This window comes from Pristiophorus japonicus, chromosome 4, assembly GCF_044704955.1.
Source record: "Pristiophorus japonicus isolate sPriJap1 chromosome 4, sPriJap1.hap1, whole genome shotgun sequence".
Taxonomy (NCBI): Eukaryota; Metazoa; Chordata; class Chondrichthyes; family Pristiophoridae; genus Pristiophorus; species Pristiophorus japonicus.
The window spans coordinates 217,258,585-217,274,829 of record NC_091980.1 but is presented as its reverse complement, the minus strand read 5'-3'; the positions used below and the strand labels follow the sequence as shown (position 1 = coordinate 217,274,829).

General features: G+C 42.6%; 1 protein-coding gene across 1 annotated transcript; it reads right to left on the bottom strand.

Moving 5' to 3' along the window:
- Positions 1 to 15,161: 15,161 nt before the first annotated feature.
- On the bottom strand, positions 15,162 to 16,006 carry nkx2.9 (NK2 transcription factor related, locus 9 (Drosophila)). Its single transcript, XM_070877451.1, has 2 exons — positions 15,805 to 16,006; positions 15,162 to 15,703 (listed from the first exon to the last, which is right to left on the bottom strand). The coding sequence occupies exons 1-2, from the start codon at positions 16,004 to 16,006 to the stop codon at positions 15,162 to 15,164; spliced, it is 744 nt and encodes a 247-aa protein (XP_070733552.1).
- Positions 16,007 to 16,245: the final 239 nt, after the last annotated feature.

The following is a 16,245-nucleotide window of genomic DNA, read 5'->3' as shown; positions in this document are numbered from 1 at the left end:
CCTGGGCCTCACAGTTTTAGTATCCCACAGCTTATTAAATGCCCTTGCGTTCATCATTGATTTGACTCGCCCCCGTGTCCAGTTCCATTGGTACCAGTATCCTGTTAAACTTCACTTTAATCAAAATTAGTTTACTCTTGGTTATGAAGGAGTACAATCTATACACTTCCTCGGATTGCGTATCCGGATCCACACTAGTCTGACTCTCATCCTCCACGTGGTGTGTCGCAGCTCACTTGCTCATCTGCTGGAGATGCCCCACTCTCAGACAGCCTTTGCATCTATATTGCTTAAATCGGCACTGCTGGGGCCGATTATTTCCCCCACAATGCCAACACGGAGGAGTCGGATATATTCCCGCTGGCGGACTTTGGGTAGCCACAGGTTTCGCGAACGCAGCCGGATAGGCCCTGCCATGTGCCGTTCTGCCGAACGCCGAATCAATCGTATTTACAGTACTTGCCGAGGTTCGGTTCTTCACTGCTATTTGCTTTAGACTCCTGTCCGTCATCATACATGATTGATCGATCTGGATGGCCCTTTTTAAATCCAACTCCTCCACCGCCAGAAGTTTGCGCAGGATCACCTCGTGGTTGATACCGATAACAAAGAAGTCCCACAGCATGTCTGTCAACATCATCCCGAACTTGCACGGTCCCGCTAGACGTCACAGGTCGGCAATGTATTCCAGCGTGCTCTGGCCCTCCGATCGAATGTGTGTATAAAACCTGTAATCTTGAAATGATGATGCCGTCGTCTGGCTTGAGGTGCTCCCGTACCAATGTACACAATTCCTCGTACGTTTTCTCTGTTGGATCACTAGGCATGAGTAGATTTTTATCAGACCACAGGGATCGGTGCTGGGACCACAACTGTTTACAATATACATAGATGACCTGGAAGAGGGGACAGAGTGTAGTGTAACAAAATTTGCAGATGACACAAAGATTAGTGGGAAAGCAGGTTGTGTAGAGGATACAGAGAGGCTGCAAAGAGATTTAGATAGGTTAAGCGAATGAGCTAAGGTTCGGAAAATGTGAGGTCATCCACCTGGGGAAAAACAAACAGTAAAAGGGAATATTATTTGAATGGGGAGAAATTACAACATGCTGCGGTGCAGAGGGACCTGGGGGTCCTTGTGCATGAATCCCAAAAAGTTAGTTTGCAGGTGCAGCAAGTAATCAGGAAGGCGAATGGAATGTTGGCCTTCATTGCGAGAGGGATGGAGTACAAAAGCAGGGAGGTCCTGCTGCAACTGTACAGGGTATTGGTGAGGATGCACCTGGAGTACTGTGTGCAGTTTTGGTCACCTTACTTAAGGAAGGATATACTAGCCTTGGAGGGGGTACAGAGACAATTCACTAGGCTGATTCCGGAGATGAGGGGGTTACCTTATGATGATAGATTGAGTAGACTAGGTCTTTACTCATTGGAGTTCAGAAGGATGAGGGGTGATCTTATAGAAACATTTAAAATAATGAAAGGAATAGACAAGATAGAGGCAGAGAGGTTGTTTCCACTGGTCGGGGAGACTAGAACTATGGGGCACAGCCTCAAAATATGGGGGAGCCAATTTAAAACCGAGTTGAGAAGGAATTTCTTTTCCCAGAGGGTTGTGAATCTGTAGAATTTTCTGCCCAAGCAAGCAGTTGAGGCTAGCTCATTGAATGTATTCAAATCACAGATAGATAGATTTTTAACCAATAAGGAAATTAAGGGTTATGGGGAGTGGGCAGGTAAATGGAGCTGAGTCCATGGCCAGATCAGCCATGATCTTTTTGAATGGCGGTGCAGGCTCGAGGGGCTAGATGGCCTACTCCTGTTCCTAAGTCTTATGTTCTTATGTTCTTATGTTCTTTGAACCGCACACAGTGAGGAACACAGCTCGGCGCCAATCTACATCATCAACCCCCTTCATTTTGTTGACCATGAAGTACTGGTTCAAACTGGGACCCCAGCTCTTTACAATATACATGAATGATTTAGATGAAGGAATTGAGTGTAATATCTCCAAGTTTGCAGATGACACTAAACTGAGCTATGAGGAGGACGCTATGAGGCTGCAGGGTGATTTGGACAGGTTAGGTGAGTGGGCAAATGCATGGCAGATGCAGTATAATGTGGATAAATGTGAGGTTATCCACTTTGCGGGCAAAAACACGAAAGCAGAATATCATCTGAATGGCGGCAGATTAGGAAAAGGGGAGGTGCAATGAAACCTGGGTGTCATGGTTCATCAGTCATTGAAAGTTGGCATGCAGGTACAGCAGGCAGTGAAAAAGGCAAATGGTATGTTGGCCTTCATAGCTACGGGATTTGAGAATAGGAGTCTTACTGCAGCTGTACAGGGCCTTGTTGAGGCCTCACCTGGAATATTGTGTTCAGTTATGGTCTCCTAATCTGAGGAAGGACGTTCTTGCTATTGAGGGAGTGCAGCGAAGGTTCACCAGACTGTTTCCCGGGATGGCTGGACTGACATATGAGGTGATACTGGATCGACTGGGCCTTTATACACTGGAGTTTAGAAGGATGACAGGGGATCTCATAGAAACATATAAGATTCTGATGGGACTGGACAGGTTAGATGCGGGAAGAATGTTCCCAATGTTGGGGAAGTCCAGAACCAGGGGACACAGTCTAAGGATAAAGGGTAGGCCATTTAGGACTGAGATGAGGAGAAACTTCTTCGCTCAAAGAGTTGTTAACCTGTGGAATTCTCTACCGCAGAGAGTTGTTGATGCCAGTTCATTGGATATATTCAAGAGGGAGTTAGATATGGCCCTTACGGCTAAAGGGATCAAGGGGTATGGAGAGAAAGCAGGAAAGGGGTACTGAGGGAATGATCAGCCATGATCTTATTGAATGATGGTGCAGACTCGAAGGGCCGAATGGCCTACTCCTGCACCTGTTTGCTATGTTTCTATGTTTCTAAATGGCTCACAAAGTTTGCTCAATCTTCTCTCTCCATGAATCGCTCTAAAGATCCAATCGTGCTCATTTTGCAAACAAAGGTTCTTGTATTCTCGTCGCCAAATGTTATGTATGCAATAAAGGTTCAAACTGAGTACTGTTTAACTTAGCAAGGTACAACCTTGGCTCTGCTTTTTTTGGCCCAAAGTGTCTGACTCTCAAAATGGCTGGCCTTTTATACCTGAGCAGCACCATCTGCGTGCTGCTCAGTGGCCTCCAACAATGACACCATCTGGTGGCTACAAACAGAATGCACATACATGGCACTAATCAAAGTAATTTTTCCTTCCATTTCATTTAGTCACCTTCAATATGCCCAAATATTTTCATCTTAACCCTTTCCTATTCCTTAACTGTATTCTGACTCTTTGTGGCATTATTCTTAAGCATGGGATGTGTCCCTATATTTAGCTGATGATACCCAGCCTTGCCTCTCCACCACCGCCTACAATTCCATAACTGTTGCAGTTTTGTCCAACTGTCTGTCCAGTATTAAGCCATAGATGCACCAAACATTGCCCAAACTCAAAACTAGCAAGATCAAAGCCATCATATATATTTCTCACAAGAAACTCCACACCTTCGCTGTCAATTTCACCCCCATTACCAGCTACTTAGCCAGGTCAAACCTGACAGTGCAAAACATCTTTGTCCTGTTTGACCCTATATATCTACTTCAAAACCCACATCCAATCCATTGCCAAGACTGTCATCTGCCAGTATACCTCCAGTCTTAAGTTCTGGCCTGCACCCTCTGTTCTTCTGACTCTGGTGTACTGTATATCCCTTTTCCTTCCACTCCATCACTGGTGTCAGAGCCTTTAGTCATTGTGTCTTTGAACTCTGGAATTCCCTTCCTAAATCTTCCGCCTTTTTACTTTTCTTCACACTTTCAAAAGCCTAATGAACACCCATCTCTTTGACCACCTCCTTAAATGCATACCCAATTTCTGCTCAGTTTATAATACCCCTTCCCACTCTCAGCTGAAATGCCTTGTAATGTTTTACATTAAAGATGCAATATATGTGCATATTGCTGTTCTTGTCTAAAGATAAGGGATAAGCCATTTAGGACTGAGATGAGGAGAAACCTCTTCACTCAGAGAGTTGTTAACCTGTGGAATTCTCTATCGCAGAGAGTTGATGATGCCAGTTGGGTATATTCAAGAGGGAGTTAGATATGGCCCTTACGGCTAAAGGGATCAAGAGGTATGGATAGAAAGCAGGAAAGGGGTACTGAGGTGAATGATCAGCCATGATCTTATTGAATGGTAGTGCAGTCTCGAAGGGCCGAATGGCCTACTCCTGCACCTATTTTCTATCTTTCTATGTTTCGAAAAGTTCAAAAATTTACGTTGATGTTTTCGCCGAATTCTTACAGATATAGCTTATCTCATCTCATCTCTCATTGTAGTGCACTCATGATTGCCAAACTGACTCATGAATTAACTGCCACTTTTGCATTGATTTGTATCCAAAATAAATGTCCATCAACATCAAAGTATGATTTCACTCTTAACTCTGTAAATTTGCTATATCTGTAAGAATTCGGCGAAAACATCTACGTAAATTTTTGAACTTTTAGAAACATAGAAAGATAGAAAATAGGTGCATGAGTAGGCCAGTCGGCCCTTCGAGACTGCACTGCCATTCAATAAGATCATGGCTGATCATCACCTCAGTACCCCTTTCCTGCTTTCTATCCATACCTCTTGATCCCTTTAGCCGTAAGGGCCATATCTAACTCCCTCTTGAATATACCCAACTGGCATCATCAACTCTCTGCGGTAGAGAATTCCACAGGTTAACAACTCTCTGAGTGAAGAGGTTTCTCCTCATCTCAGTCCTAAATGGCTTACCCCTTATCTTTAGACTGTGTCCCCTGGTTCTGGACTTCCCCAACATCGGGAATATTCTTCCTGCATCTAACCTGTCCAGTCCCGTCAGTATTTTATATGTTTCTATGAGATCCCCTCTCATTCTTCTAAACACCAGTGAATAGAAGCCCAGTCGATACATTCTCTCCTCATATGTCAGTCCAGCCATCCCGGGAATCAGTCTGGTGAACCTTCGCTGCACTCTCTCAATAGCAAGAATGTCCTTCCTCAGACTAGGAGACCAAAACTGAACACAATATTCCAGGTGAGGCCTCACCAAGGCCCTGTACAACTGCAGTAAGACCTCCCTGCCCCTATACTCAAATCCCCTAGCTATGAAGGCTAACATGCCATTTGCCTTCTTCACCGCCTGCTGTACCTGCATGCCAACTTTCAATGACTGATGTACCATGACACCCAGGTCTCGTTGCACCTCCCCTTTTCCTAATCTGCCGCCATTCAGATAATATTCTGCCCTCGTGTTTTTGCCACCAAAGTGGATAACCTCACATTTAGCCATATTATACTGCATCTGCCATGCATTTGCCCACTCAGCTAACCTGTCCAAGTTACCCTGCAGCCTCTTAGCATCCTCCTCGCGGCTCACACCGCCACCCAGCTTAGTGTCATCTGCAAACTTGGAGATATTACACTCAATTCCTTCATCTAAATCATTGATGTATATTGTAAAGAGTTGGGGTCCCAGCACTGAGCCCTGCGGCACCCCACTAGTCACTGCCTGCCATTCTGAAAAGGACCCGTTTATCCCGACTCTCTGCTTCCTGTCTGCCAACCAGTTCTCTATCCACGTCAATACATTACCCCCAATACCATGTGCTTTAATTTTGCACACCAATCTCTTGTGTGGGACCTTGTCAAAAGCCTTTTGAAAGTCTAAATATACCACATCCAGTGGTTCTCCCCTGTTCACCCTACTAGTTACATCCTTGCTTGAACACATTTTCTGTTACTGCAGAGAGAGAGAACACTGACTTGGGACAGGTCCATACATGCCCCACAGGAATACACATCAGGTGTACAAGGAATCAATGGCAGGAATGGTGGATGCCCTTTGTCTTGCAATCAGTGAGACATTAAGTAAAGTAGCCCGTGTTCAGGCCATCGAAAGACAAAAGAAAGCTATTCGACCACAGACTCATCAGAGCCACACATCGAGGTACAGCCCAGTTGACAAAGGAACAGGCCAAAGACTTGATTTTGTTTTTCCGTTGCACAGCCTCAGGGGAACGAACAATTGAACTTTTGGCACGAGAAGAAGCTTTTTGCAAGTATAAGAGACAGCAGTTGCAGCCATCTCTCTCTCTCTCTCTCCCCTCTTCTATGCCTGCTTGCTTCGTTCAACGTACAAGCACTCCATCTGGGATGGAGAGAAGAAACCACCATCTAAGGGCAAAGAAAGCTTCGCTATTTCGACTGTGAAGCTGACCTTGAGACTGGACTTGAATATCACAGATTGGTACAGACCCAGAAGATACGCCTCATCGGGAAAAGCAGTGAGTAAGGCACACATCTTTAAGCCCACCATATAGTGGAAAGGGTGTCATGTGTCCTAACCAAGCCCTAGGGGTTTTAGTGGGGAGGTTTTAGCATGGATCATAAGCGTACGCACATTCTATTGGATAGATTTCAGAGGTGCATTTTTGAATCTGGGCAGGGGTGATTTAGACGTGGGTACTTCGTGTTATCATCATAGGCAGTCCCTCGGATCAAGGAAGACTTGCTTCCACTCTTAACATGAGTTCGTAGATGGCTGTACAGTCAATACGAGAACCACAGTCTCTGTCACAGGTGGGGCAGATAGTCAATGAGGGAAGGGGTGGGTGGGACAGGTTTGCAGCATGTTCTTTCCACGCCTGCGCTTGATTTCTGCACGCTCTCAGCGACGAGACTTGAGGTGCTCAGTGCCTTCCCGGATGTGCTTCCTCCACTTAAGGCAGTCTTTAGCCAAGGTCGCCCAGGTGTCAGTGGCAATGTCGCACTTTATCAGGGAGGCTTTGAGGGTGTCCTTGTAACATTTCCGCTGCCCACCTTTGGCTCGTTTGCTGTGAAGGAATTCCGAGTAGAGCGCTTGCTTTGGGAGTCTTGTGTCCGACATGCGAACTATGTGGCCTGCCCAGCGGAGCTGATCAAGAGTGGTCAGTGCTTCGATGCTGGGGATGTTGGCCTGGTCGAGGATGCTAATGTTGGTGCGTCTGTCCTCCAAGGGGATTTGTAGGATCTTGCGGAGACATCGTTGGTGGTATTTCTCCAGCAACTTGAGGTGCCTACTGTACATGGTCCATGTTTCTGAGCCATACAAGGAGGGCAGGTATTACTACAGCCCTGAAGGGCCTGTTTATATGGGCCAGACTGTGTGTTGTACTGTGTTTGTTTGTTTTACACTGCCAGGGTGTGTTTTTACTGGGTGCAGGTGTGTGCTTTAACTTGAATCAAAGCATAGTGACGGTTGAGACCGAAAGACCTGCCTATGACTGTATCGTACTGTTCACGACTATAATTAAGGTGTCTAGAACTGTTGTAAGAGAGGTGATTCGAAAACACCAAGGTCAAAACCACTTACAGATCTGATTTAGGTCATTCACTACTCTGCCTTCTCTATTACATCAACTTGACTTGCATAGAGTTACATAGAATTTACAACACAGAAACAGGCCATTCAGCCCAACTAGTCTACGCTGGTGTTTATGCTCTACACAAGCCTCCTCCCACCCTATTTCATCTAACTCTGTCTGCATATCCTTATATTTGTTTCTCCCTCATCTACTTATATAGCTTCCCCTTAAAGAGATAGGGACAGAAATTGATCAACTTACTGCCCACTGCAACCGACTGCTGCCCACTGCCGCCGACATTCCTCTGCAGCATCCTGCCCAGTGCCACTTTCGACGTGGCCTGGAGCGGGTAGGAGGGGAGAGCCGCCGGGAACCGCCCACTGACATCAACAGACGGCCGAGTGGCGCAACTAACCTCCCGCCCGCCGAGCTCCTATATTCATGCGGGCAGGAGTCAGCGCCAGAACAGGGGTAGACCACTGGCTGGAGGCTGGTCTGTCCCCAACGGTAAGTATGAAAATCCTGAAAAAAAGGTTAGTGAACATTATTTTTCCACAGCGGCTTACCTGGATGGGCCCCTGAAGGTCTTCTGATAGTTTTTTTATATTTTCATGATTTATTTTTTCAGCTGTTCGACCCTCCGTGGCCCTGACTCCATCCTCAGCGGCATTTGGGTGGCACGCATCTCTGCCGCCAAGAATGAGACCTCCCGCCCGCTGCCGCCCAGATGTACGTCATCCATTTGCCGCCCGTCGACCTTCGAGGGACCTCGGCGATGAATATCCTGCCCAAAGTACTGTCCGGTACCTCGGGGGCCATCGCCGCCACTTTGGGCGGCACTTGGGCAGGCAAAGGCCTTTACCAAATTCGTGCCCCCTAACTATTCACATTCTAACCACTCTCTTGGTAAAGAAGTTTCTCCAGAATTCTTAATTGGATTTATTCGTGACCATCTCATATTTATGGCCCCAAGTCTTTCCTAGTACGGACCCGGGAAGGCATCGCAAAAGCCGCGCAATGTGCATGCGCCGAAAACCGGCTTTTCCAATCTGTCAAGTTTCTGGCTTGACAGATTGCCCGCATCTAGGGGCGAAGGACATTTCCACGATAGAGATTGGGTTTTTGCTCATTTCTTGCTCTGCAAATGTCCTTAAAACTATTGCACCTGGTAAAAGCAGGTGCAGAGTCTACTTTTACCAGCATAAAAGTTTCAAAACATATAACATATCAAAAACATATAAAAATAACATTTAAAAGTACATATTTATGTTACAAACCCTGCCCATTGAAGTAATTTTATTTTAAACCATAATTAAAACATTTTTTTTAAATTGGCAATTTTTTTTCAAAAACATTTCTATCAACTTTAATTTCTATAATGTATTCATGTGAGGTGTTTTTTTTAAAACTTTTTACGTAGTTTTTGGGTGTTTGGGGGTGTTTGTCATTCATAGTAATAGGAGTTTCGGACTTAAGAAACTCCTATTACTATGAATGAAAAAATACGTTATCGTGATTGGGTGTCCAGGCCCACGTGACTCCTACTGATGTCCCAACGTGAACACGCTCTGTTGCACAAGAAGAGGATGCCTCAAGTCAGGGATCTCTGGTGAGCGTTCGACCAAAAGGTAAGTGCGCATCTTTTGTCCTATTTTTAGTCGAACGCCCACGGGAAGAAGAAACCGGGATTTCCGGGCCAATAATTTTAAAGACTTCTATTTGGTCATCCCTTAGCCATCTCTTTTCTAGAGAGAATAGCCCTGCCTGTTCAGTTTTTCAGACTTATTGTATGCATTTATTTGCTTGGATATTGTGACAGAAGTTATCAGATCTTATAGAGTTAAAGGTGTTGAAGGATTTGCATCTGTATAGCATTTTTATCACATAACTCAGAAATGTCTCAAAACATTTCACATATAACAATCTGAAGTACAGCGAACTCGTTACCAAGGAAAATGTGGCAGCCATTTGAAGAGAGCAAAATGATCAATTAATCCATTTTGCTGTGTTGATTGAGAAAATCTTAGCACTGCACCAAGAACAATTTGAACGTTGGCATTGGACCTTTAAGGTCTCCAGCGATGAGGACTCCCTTAGTGCGGTATTGGAGTGTCAGCCTAGAGTATGTACTCATGTCTTGGGTTAGAGTTTGAACCCACAATCCTCCCACTCAGAGGCCATAGTGCTACCAAGTTCCTAAATCCATCTTTTGAAATCTACAGCTGCCAGTATTGCATTTTCTGGACAGTCTCCAAGCGTTTTGCCATTTTGGCAGCTGTTGGTTCCAATCCCATTATGTAGAATCTCCTGGATGTTACCCAGTATCACGCCTTAAATACTGTGGCACAAGCATTCAACTACATGAACTTCAGAAAGGTCCAGGCCTGTGCATCCCACCCTGATTTTAATGGCTCAGACACTAGCTTATCTTGCAATTTTTGGTAGAGATTGTGCTTCTTCTGCATCATCAAAACCACGTCTTATCTTTGGTCCCCGGCACAAACTGCGTACCCTAGCCACCGACTCCATCCCTCTCCCTAGCATCTGCCTGAGGCTGAATCACAACCTAGATATCTCATTTGACCCTGAAATGAGCTTCTGGCCACATATCTGAGGCATAACTAAAACCGCCTATTTCCACCTCCATAACATTGCCTGCCTCAGCTCATCTGCTGCTGAAACCTTCATCCATGCCTTTGTTCCCTCTACACTTGACTACTCCAAAGCACTCTTGGCTGGCCTCCCACATTCTACCATACGTAAACTTGAGGTCATCCAAAACTCGGGAGCCCCTGTCCTAACTCGCACAAAGTCCTGCTCACACATTAACCCTGTGCTCGCTGATCGACATCGGCTCCCAGTTAAGCAATGCCTCGATTTTAAAATTCTCATCGCTGTTGACAAACCCATCCATGGCCTCGCCCCTCCCTACCTCTGTAATCTCCTTCAGCCTCACAGCCACTCTGAGATGTCTGTGCTCCTCAAATTCTGCCCTCTTGAGCATCCCTGATTATAACTGCTCAACTATTGGTGGCCGTGCCTTCAACTGCCTGGTCCCTAAGCTCTGGAACTCCCTCCCTAAATTTCTTCGCCCCTCTACTTCTCTTTCGTCCTTTAAGACGCTCCTTAAAATCTACCTCTTTGACCAAGCTTTTGATCATCTGTGTAACTTGTTCTTATGCGGCTCGGTGTCAAATGTATTTGTTTTGTCTCTCCTGTGAAGTGCCTTGGGACATTTTACTACATTAAAGGCTCTATATAAATACAAGTTATTGTTGTTCTAATCTCCGAAATTTTAAAATCTCGACCAAAATTGTTTCTCATTTGTAAATACTTGACAGAATTGCTAAATTATACATCTTTTCCAAAGGAACTAAGATTGTTGTATACAACTAATCAACGGTTTTAGTGTGATGTCTCTCTCTAGCTGGGCTTTGGAAAACCAACACAATTCATTAGCTTATGAGGAAAGTTTTAACCGTCATTGTTTTGTTAAATGATTGTATAATACAACAATAATGACGAATAAATGAGTGGCTGAGATGCTGGCAGATATATTAAGGATGAAACTGGCAAGCGTTTAGGTTTCTTACACGTTCAATGAAGGAGGAATAATATTCACGGAAAGCGAACTTTACTCTTACTATATAATTTACAGATTTGCGTGAAAATCCGTAATGCAAAAACTGAAAGAGTGTTTAAGTTTACGATGGTCAAGTGAACACAAATGCGCATTCTTTTCAATGTATAGAGTTTTATGACACTTGTATTATTTGTTATAAAAGGCACCATTACATAAGGGCAACGCGATAAAAATAATTACACTGACAACGGGATTAATTTTGTCTTTGTTTCTTTAAATGCCATTTGATGTAACAAATCGTCTAAATGGATGCGCTAAATTCCGCCCAACACCATAACGTCTTAACAAGATCACGGATTTCCAAAATAGTTATTGTCATCCCATCAAAACCATGTCCTTTGTCTTCATGAAGGTTACAATGTTTTAAAAGATGCTATTGTGCCCTCCGTAAACCATAAAATTGTCACTGGGGACTGATTAAAAAGTTCTGAATTGAAACACTGCGGAATTTGTCTGCATCCTATTCAGACCTGACAATGCTCCTTTCAGCCTAGTATACAAAAAGGGTTTAATGGTGATTCTGTTGGAGATTCTCCAAGGCTAGCTGCATCCATATGGAATACACGGAGGACATCAGCTGGGACAAAGAGCCCAGGTGACAGCGCCAACCCCATCCTCTGCCCAACAGGCAGCAAAGACAACACAGGGTCGAGATACTCAGCAACTTTCATCAAAATGCACGCCTCCTACATTTCACTTTCTCATGCCAACAACTTCCCCTTTTACCGCTCTTTAATAGTTATTGTGCCGAGATAAACTGCTTAACTTCCTGATACATCCGCAGTAAGATCCAAGTGTTGCTACGATTCCGGATGAGATGTGATGACAATGGATCACTTTGCCAAATATGCTGTGGTTGTTGCAATAATTTTAGCGCCGTGTGTTGCCTCAGACACTAGTTAAACATAGAACTGGATCACATCTTGTTGATTTTTATAAACCGGTCAAATAGTACGACGATACAATGCGATCAGTTAAACATTTTTGTTCGCATCCGAAACACGATGTTATAATTTTCATAAATGATTCACAATGTATAACACGATGTGTATCACCACAAACTTTCCTCCTGCGTGAACACGGACATTTATGGATTCAGACACATCAAATCTATAATGTTTCACCTAAGAGCACTTATCTGAAATATTCTTCAATAATATGGCCAGGTAAAAGTAGAGTGGCTATACATTGGAATAAATTTTACCATACAAGTGCTTAAAATTAAAAAACTGATCTTCCGAAAACAATGGACCACCGCAATGAACGTAAGCGGTTCGCCTCTAAACTGACGATTAGCATTTAAACACACGCGCAAGCACATGCTGATGCTTACTCTAACACATTTTAGAGATAATCCTTATTTCCTTGTTGAATATGCAAAATCGTTTTAAATGTTTTTTGATGCTACAAATGGGCGCTTCAGTTTATATTGGAAGTCCGATGATTAGAGACGAATAACCTCTGCTTTTCCCACCAAAAAATTACCTGGATACCTTCAAATAAATTATACTTTTTGGATATTTTTTAACGCTTTAGAGCATTCAATATAAAACTTTGACCATATCTCAGACTCCCATACATGTTAGAAGCACTTTGTCGGACTTCTGAAACTATTGACAGAAGCACAATTTGTAATAATTACAATGTTCGGAAGTCATTAAGTTTACTAGTCAGTAACCATTCGGGGTATTACCATGCCCCTGTCTTACAATGAAAATAGAAACTGCAAAAACTATTCGAACATTGTTTAACTTTCTCCCTTTACTTCTGTCCATCAACCTTTGGGAATCTAACGGAAAATCACCTTTACTACTGCACCAGTGGTGTGGTGTCGAGGATTGTGCATCGATTTCCTCCTGGGTTAGGCCAGTAAAAGAGGGACACAACATCATTATAAAAATACTTCTCAATCTGTATCTACCACGCGAATTGGTGTTTCTGAATCCTTTTTTTATTACACACGTAACAATGACCTGTTTTGAACTATTGTAACATTAGTTCACGTTCTTCCTTAATTTCTGTTCATTCTCTTTGCTAGAAAACAATCACATTTCCCAAACGTGAGCGTAATTCACCTTTTGTTTCTCACTGCCATAGGTGGTGTACCACAGAACAAAACAGTAGAGCTCAGTATGATTAGTATATTTTCATTCATTTCTGCTCTAATTCCTGTATCAATGATATTTAATTTGTATTGTTTGCGATGCTGTCCCTTATCACGGCAAATACTAATAGTAGGACTTGTTTGTAATTATAGCAATTCGCACGAACAAGTTTAGCAAATCCTATTACAAATTACTTTGTTAAATTCTGTCACGAAATGCAGAGATTTAAATGTATCCCCTGTTAATGGGCTTAGTGTTTCCACGCACTCAATACTTGTAAACAGAAAGGAAGAGAGAATTCCAGAAAATACGTGCACGCCTTTACTCACCTCCAAGCCAGAGATAGCTGTTATTGTATGCTGTGTAACTAAATTCCAAACTTGTTTTATAAAGAACTGGTTTACAGTTTCGTTACACATAAAACCGAGGGAATATCTCCCGTCTTTTGCTTTTAAAGTCACCTTTAAAAAGAAATTGAGAATGTTTAAAATGATCACAACCTCAGGAATGAATTACGTTGACTTTATTTTTAAATTGATACGAAGTATTCTGTTGCCAATATCTGAACTGAAGTATCTGCCTCTTAAAGAACATATAGTTAGGTAGAAGTGCATTATTTTGCGCATGGTGCAATATGTATTTCATTGGCATGTGTTGAAGTTACTAAAACGTTATTTAACGATATTTCTTAAGAAATGTTCAGTACAAAGCAGGTGTCATACATTAAAAATGTATGAGTTGATTTTGTTATAGAACATGCTCGATGACAACTATACACACTTCACTGCAACCAGAATTCAGAAAAAAAGGAATTAAGTGGGTATTACACAATGCTGATTGCCTTTCGCCATGAGTGGATACCATGGGCATGTTCATATAGAGATATATGCATTTATTTTTAAGTTGCCATTCTCCTCGGCAGAACTAATGCTTTGATGAACAGATCTGTTTAACGTCAGGCATATTATGCGTATTCACCTTTTAAAGTGTTACGTAAAGGTAAGTATTTTATATATTGCAAATATTTAACTTTTTTATAAAGGTTAAGAGATTATATCCGCACTGCCAATGTAACACGCTGGAATATATGACAGCTCCTTGTAGTTATACTTGCATAATGTTGATTTAAAGGGAAAGTTAACGTTGACATTCCATTTCATAGAAATCACAAGGAAAGCGTAACCTTAATTTCCAGGTGGAGCGTCTGAAGCAGCAATTTAATTTCCTTCTATAGAAGAGAATTTAGGTCTATCCTTTTTGCTCACAAAGCTAACCCAATGAATACATTCAAATCACCTAACACTAAAATTCGGTTCAATTATTAATAGGTATATCGGAAGTGTTTGGGTCAAATCTCGGAAATAATATTTCGCAATAGTTGGTAACATTGAACGTAGTGCAACTAATCCATTCATGTCCTTCATCAGAATGAAGCAGTCGCTGGTTCTATCATCATCGCTAATGAACCATTTTACACTTTATTTTGAGAAAACAAAAATATAAGCATTGACATTTATTAGAAATTGTTAATATGATAATAGACAAATGCATATGAAATCTAATACTTCCAAAATAAGAGCTAATTTGCAACAATTTTTCAGAAACTTAAAATATAGCAATGTAAGTTGTAACTACTTTTTGCCATTTTATTTTCTAGACAGGAAATTACATTGAATAAAGTACCAAACTGTTGGGTTGGCATTTTCTATACAGCTTGAAAACGTACAGCCGTCTACAGTAGTTTAGAGTTTCCAGATTATATTATATCAATGAATTACTGGTCAAGACATGCACGTTGTGAAGATATCATAGATATTCCAGGAAGTGACCAAAGGAAAGTCTAGATAGGGGCCTAGAAATGCTATGTGCAAAAATGTACCAAAAATGCATTCACACCGGAAAATGCGACCACTCACAAACTCGCTGAACTATAAAGTAATTATTTATACATCAAATAAAAGCATAATTTATTAGAGTTCAAAATATCTATGATTCACCAGTTCCACTGTTGTCTTCGTACTACAGGATGTGTTAAGTGATGGTAGCTAGGGAAGACGCCAAATGGTCCAGTGTGTTGTACCTGTTGAAAGCCATGAACTGTGAAAGCAGTGTAGGAATTATTGGGCTGAACTGTGTGGCCGGGCTTGTCCTGGATCTGTACGGAGGTAATGGAACAAGAGTGACAAGGCTTCCCATCTCTGACCAGCACTGGGACTGCCACTCTGCGGACCAGCTGAGGCTGGCTTACATCTATCTGCAGGGTGCCATCTCCTCGGGCTCTCTTCATTTTATACCTGTGGTTTTGGAACCAGATCTTCACCTGAGTCGGGGTCAGACTCAGCAGGTGGGCGAAATGTTCGCGTTCAGGGGCAGACAGGTAACGCTGTTGTCGGAATCTGCGCTCTAGCTCAAATGTTTGTGCTTTGGAGAACAGGACTCGTCGTTTTTTCTTCTTCTCATTCTTCATGATGGATGAAGAGCCTTTTCTTTGGATACAATCAGCTGAAGCTGTATCTGTGCTGCTTTCATCAGATGCTACAAGGAAACATTTTTCGGTTAATGTTACTTGCGATACTTTGTCTGAAACCAAGATAGTAAACCAGCATAAAACACTAAAATCGAATTTGTATACTTACAAATTTTGTCAGAGCCAAGCCACCCCGAATATGGCAATTTCGAATAGACACCCTGTGAGTGTTGGTCTGCTTCTTTCTTAATGAGAGCTGATTGCATCGCTTTCCCACTTCCTTGATCCCATTGATTTAGATGGTCTATTTCGTGTTGATCTGGTAAATCTAAAATGCTGCGTACTGTGAAGTTGGTCCTCCTTATCGACATGTTCACAAATTATCAGACGCTCACCAAATTTCTGGAGAAAATTAGACTATTGTCAGGTTAAAGCGAGTATAAAACGTTCCCGTGGAATGTAGATACAATTATATCTCGCTGCCAAATAATAGAGAAATATAGAGTCTTTTACAGGGAGCGTCCTATGTTTATATAAACAGTCCTCTTCACCGCAAACAGTGGCAACCTTCAGATCGTGTCTGACCACAGGATACCAAGTACCTGCATCA

Excerpts from the sequence above, each read along its gene's own strand:
- nkx2.9 (XM_070877451.1), bottom strand. The coding sequence starts at position 16,006 with ATGTCGATAAGGAGGACCAACTTCACAGTACGCAGCATTTTAGATTTA. Across the intron at positions 15,704-15,804 it reads GCTTGGCTCTGACAAAATTT|CATCTGATGAAAGCAGCACA; the intron begins GTAAGTATACAA and ends GTTTCCTTGTAG.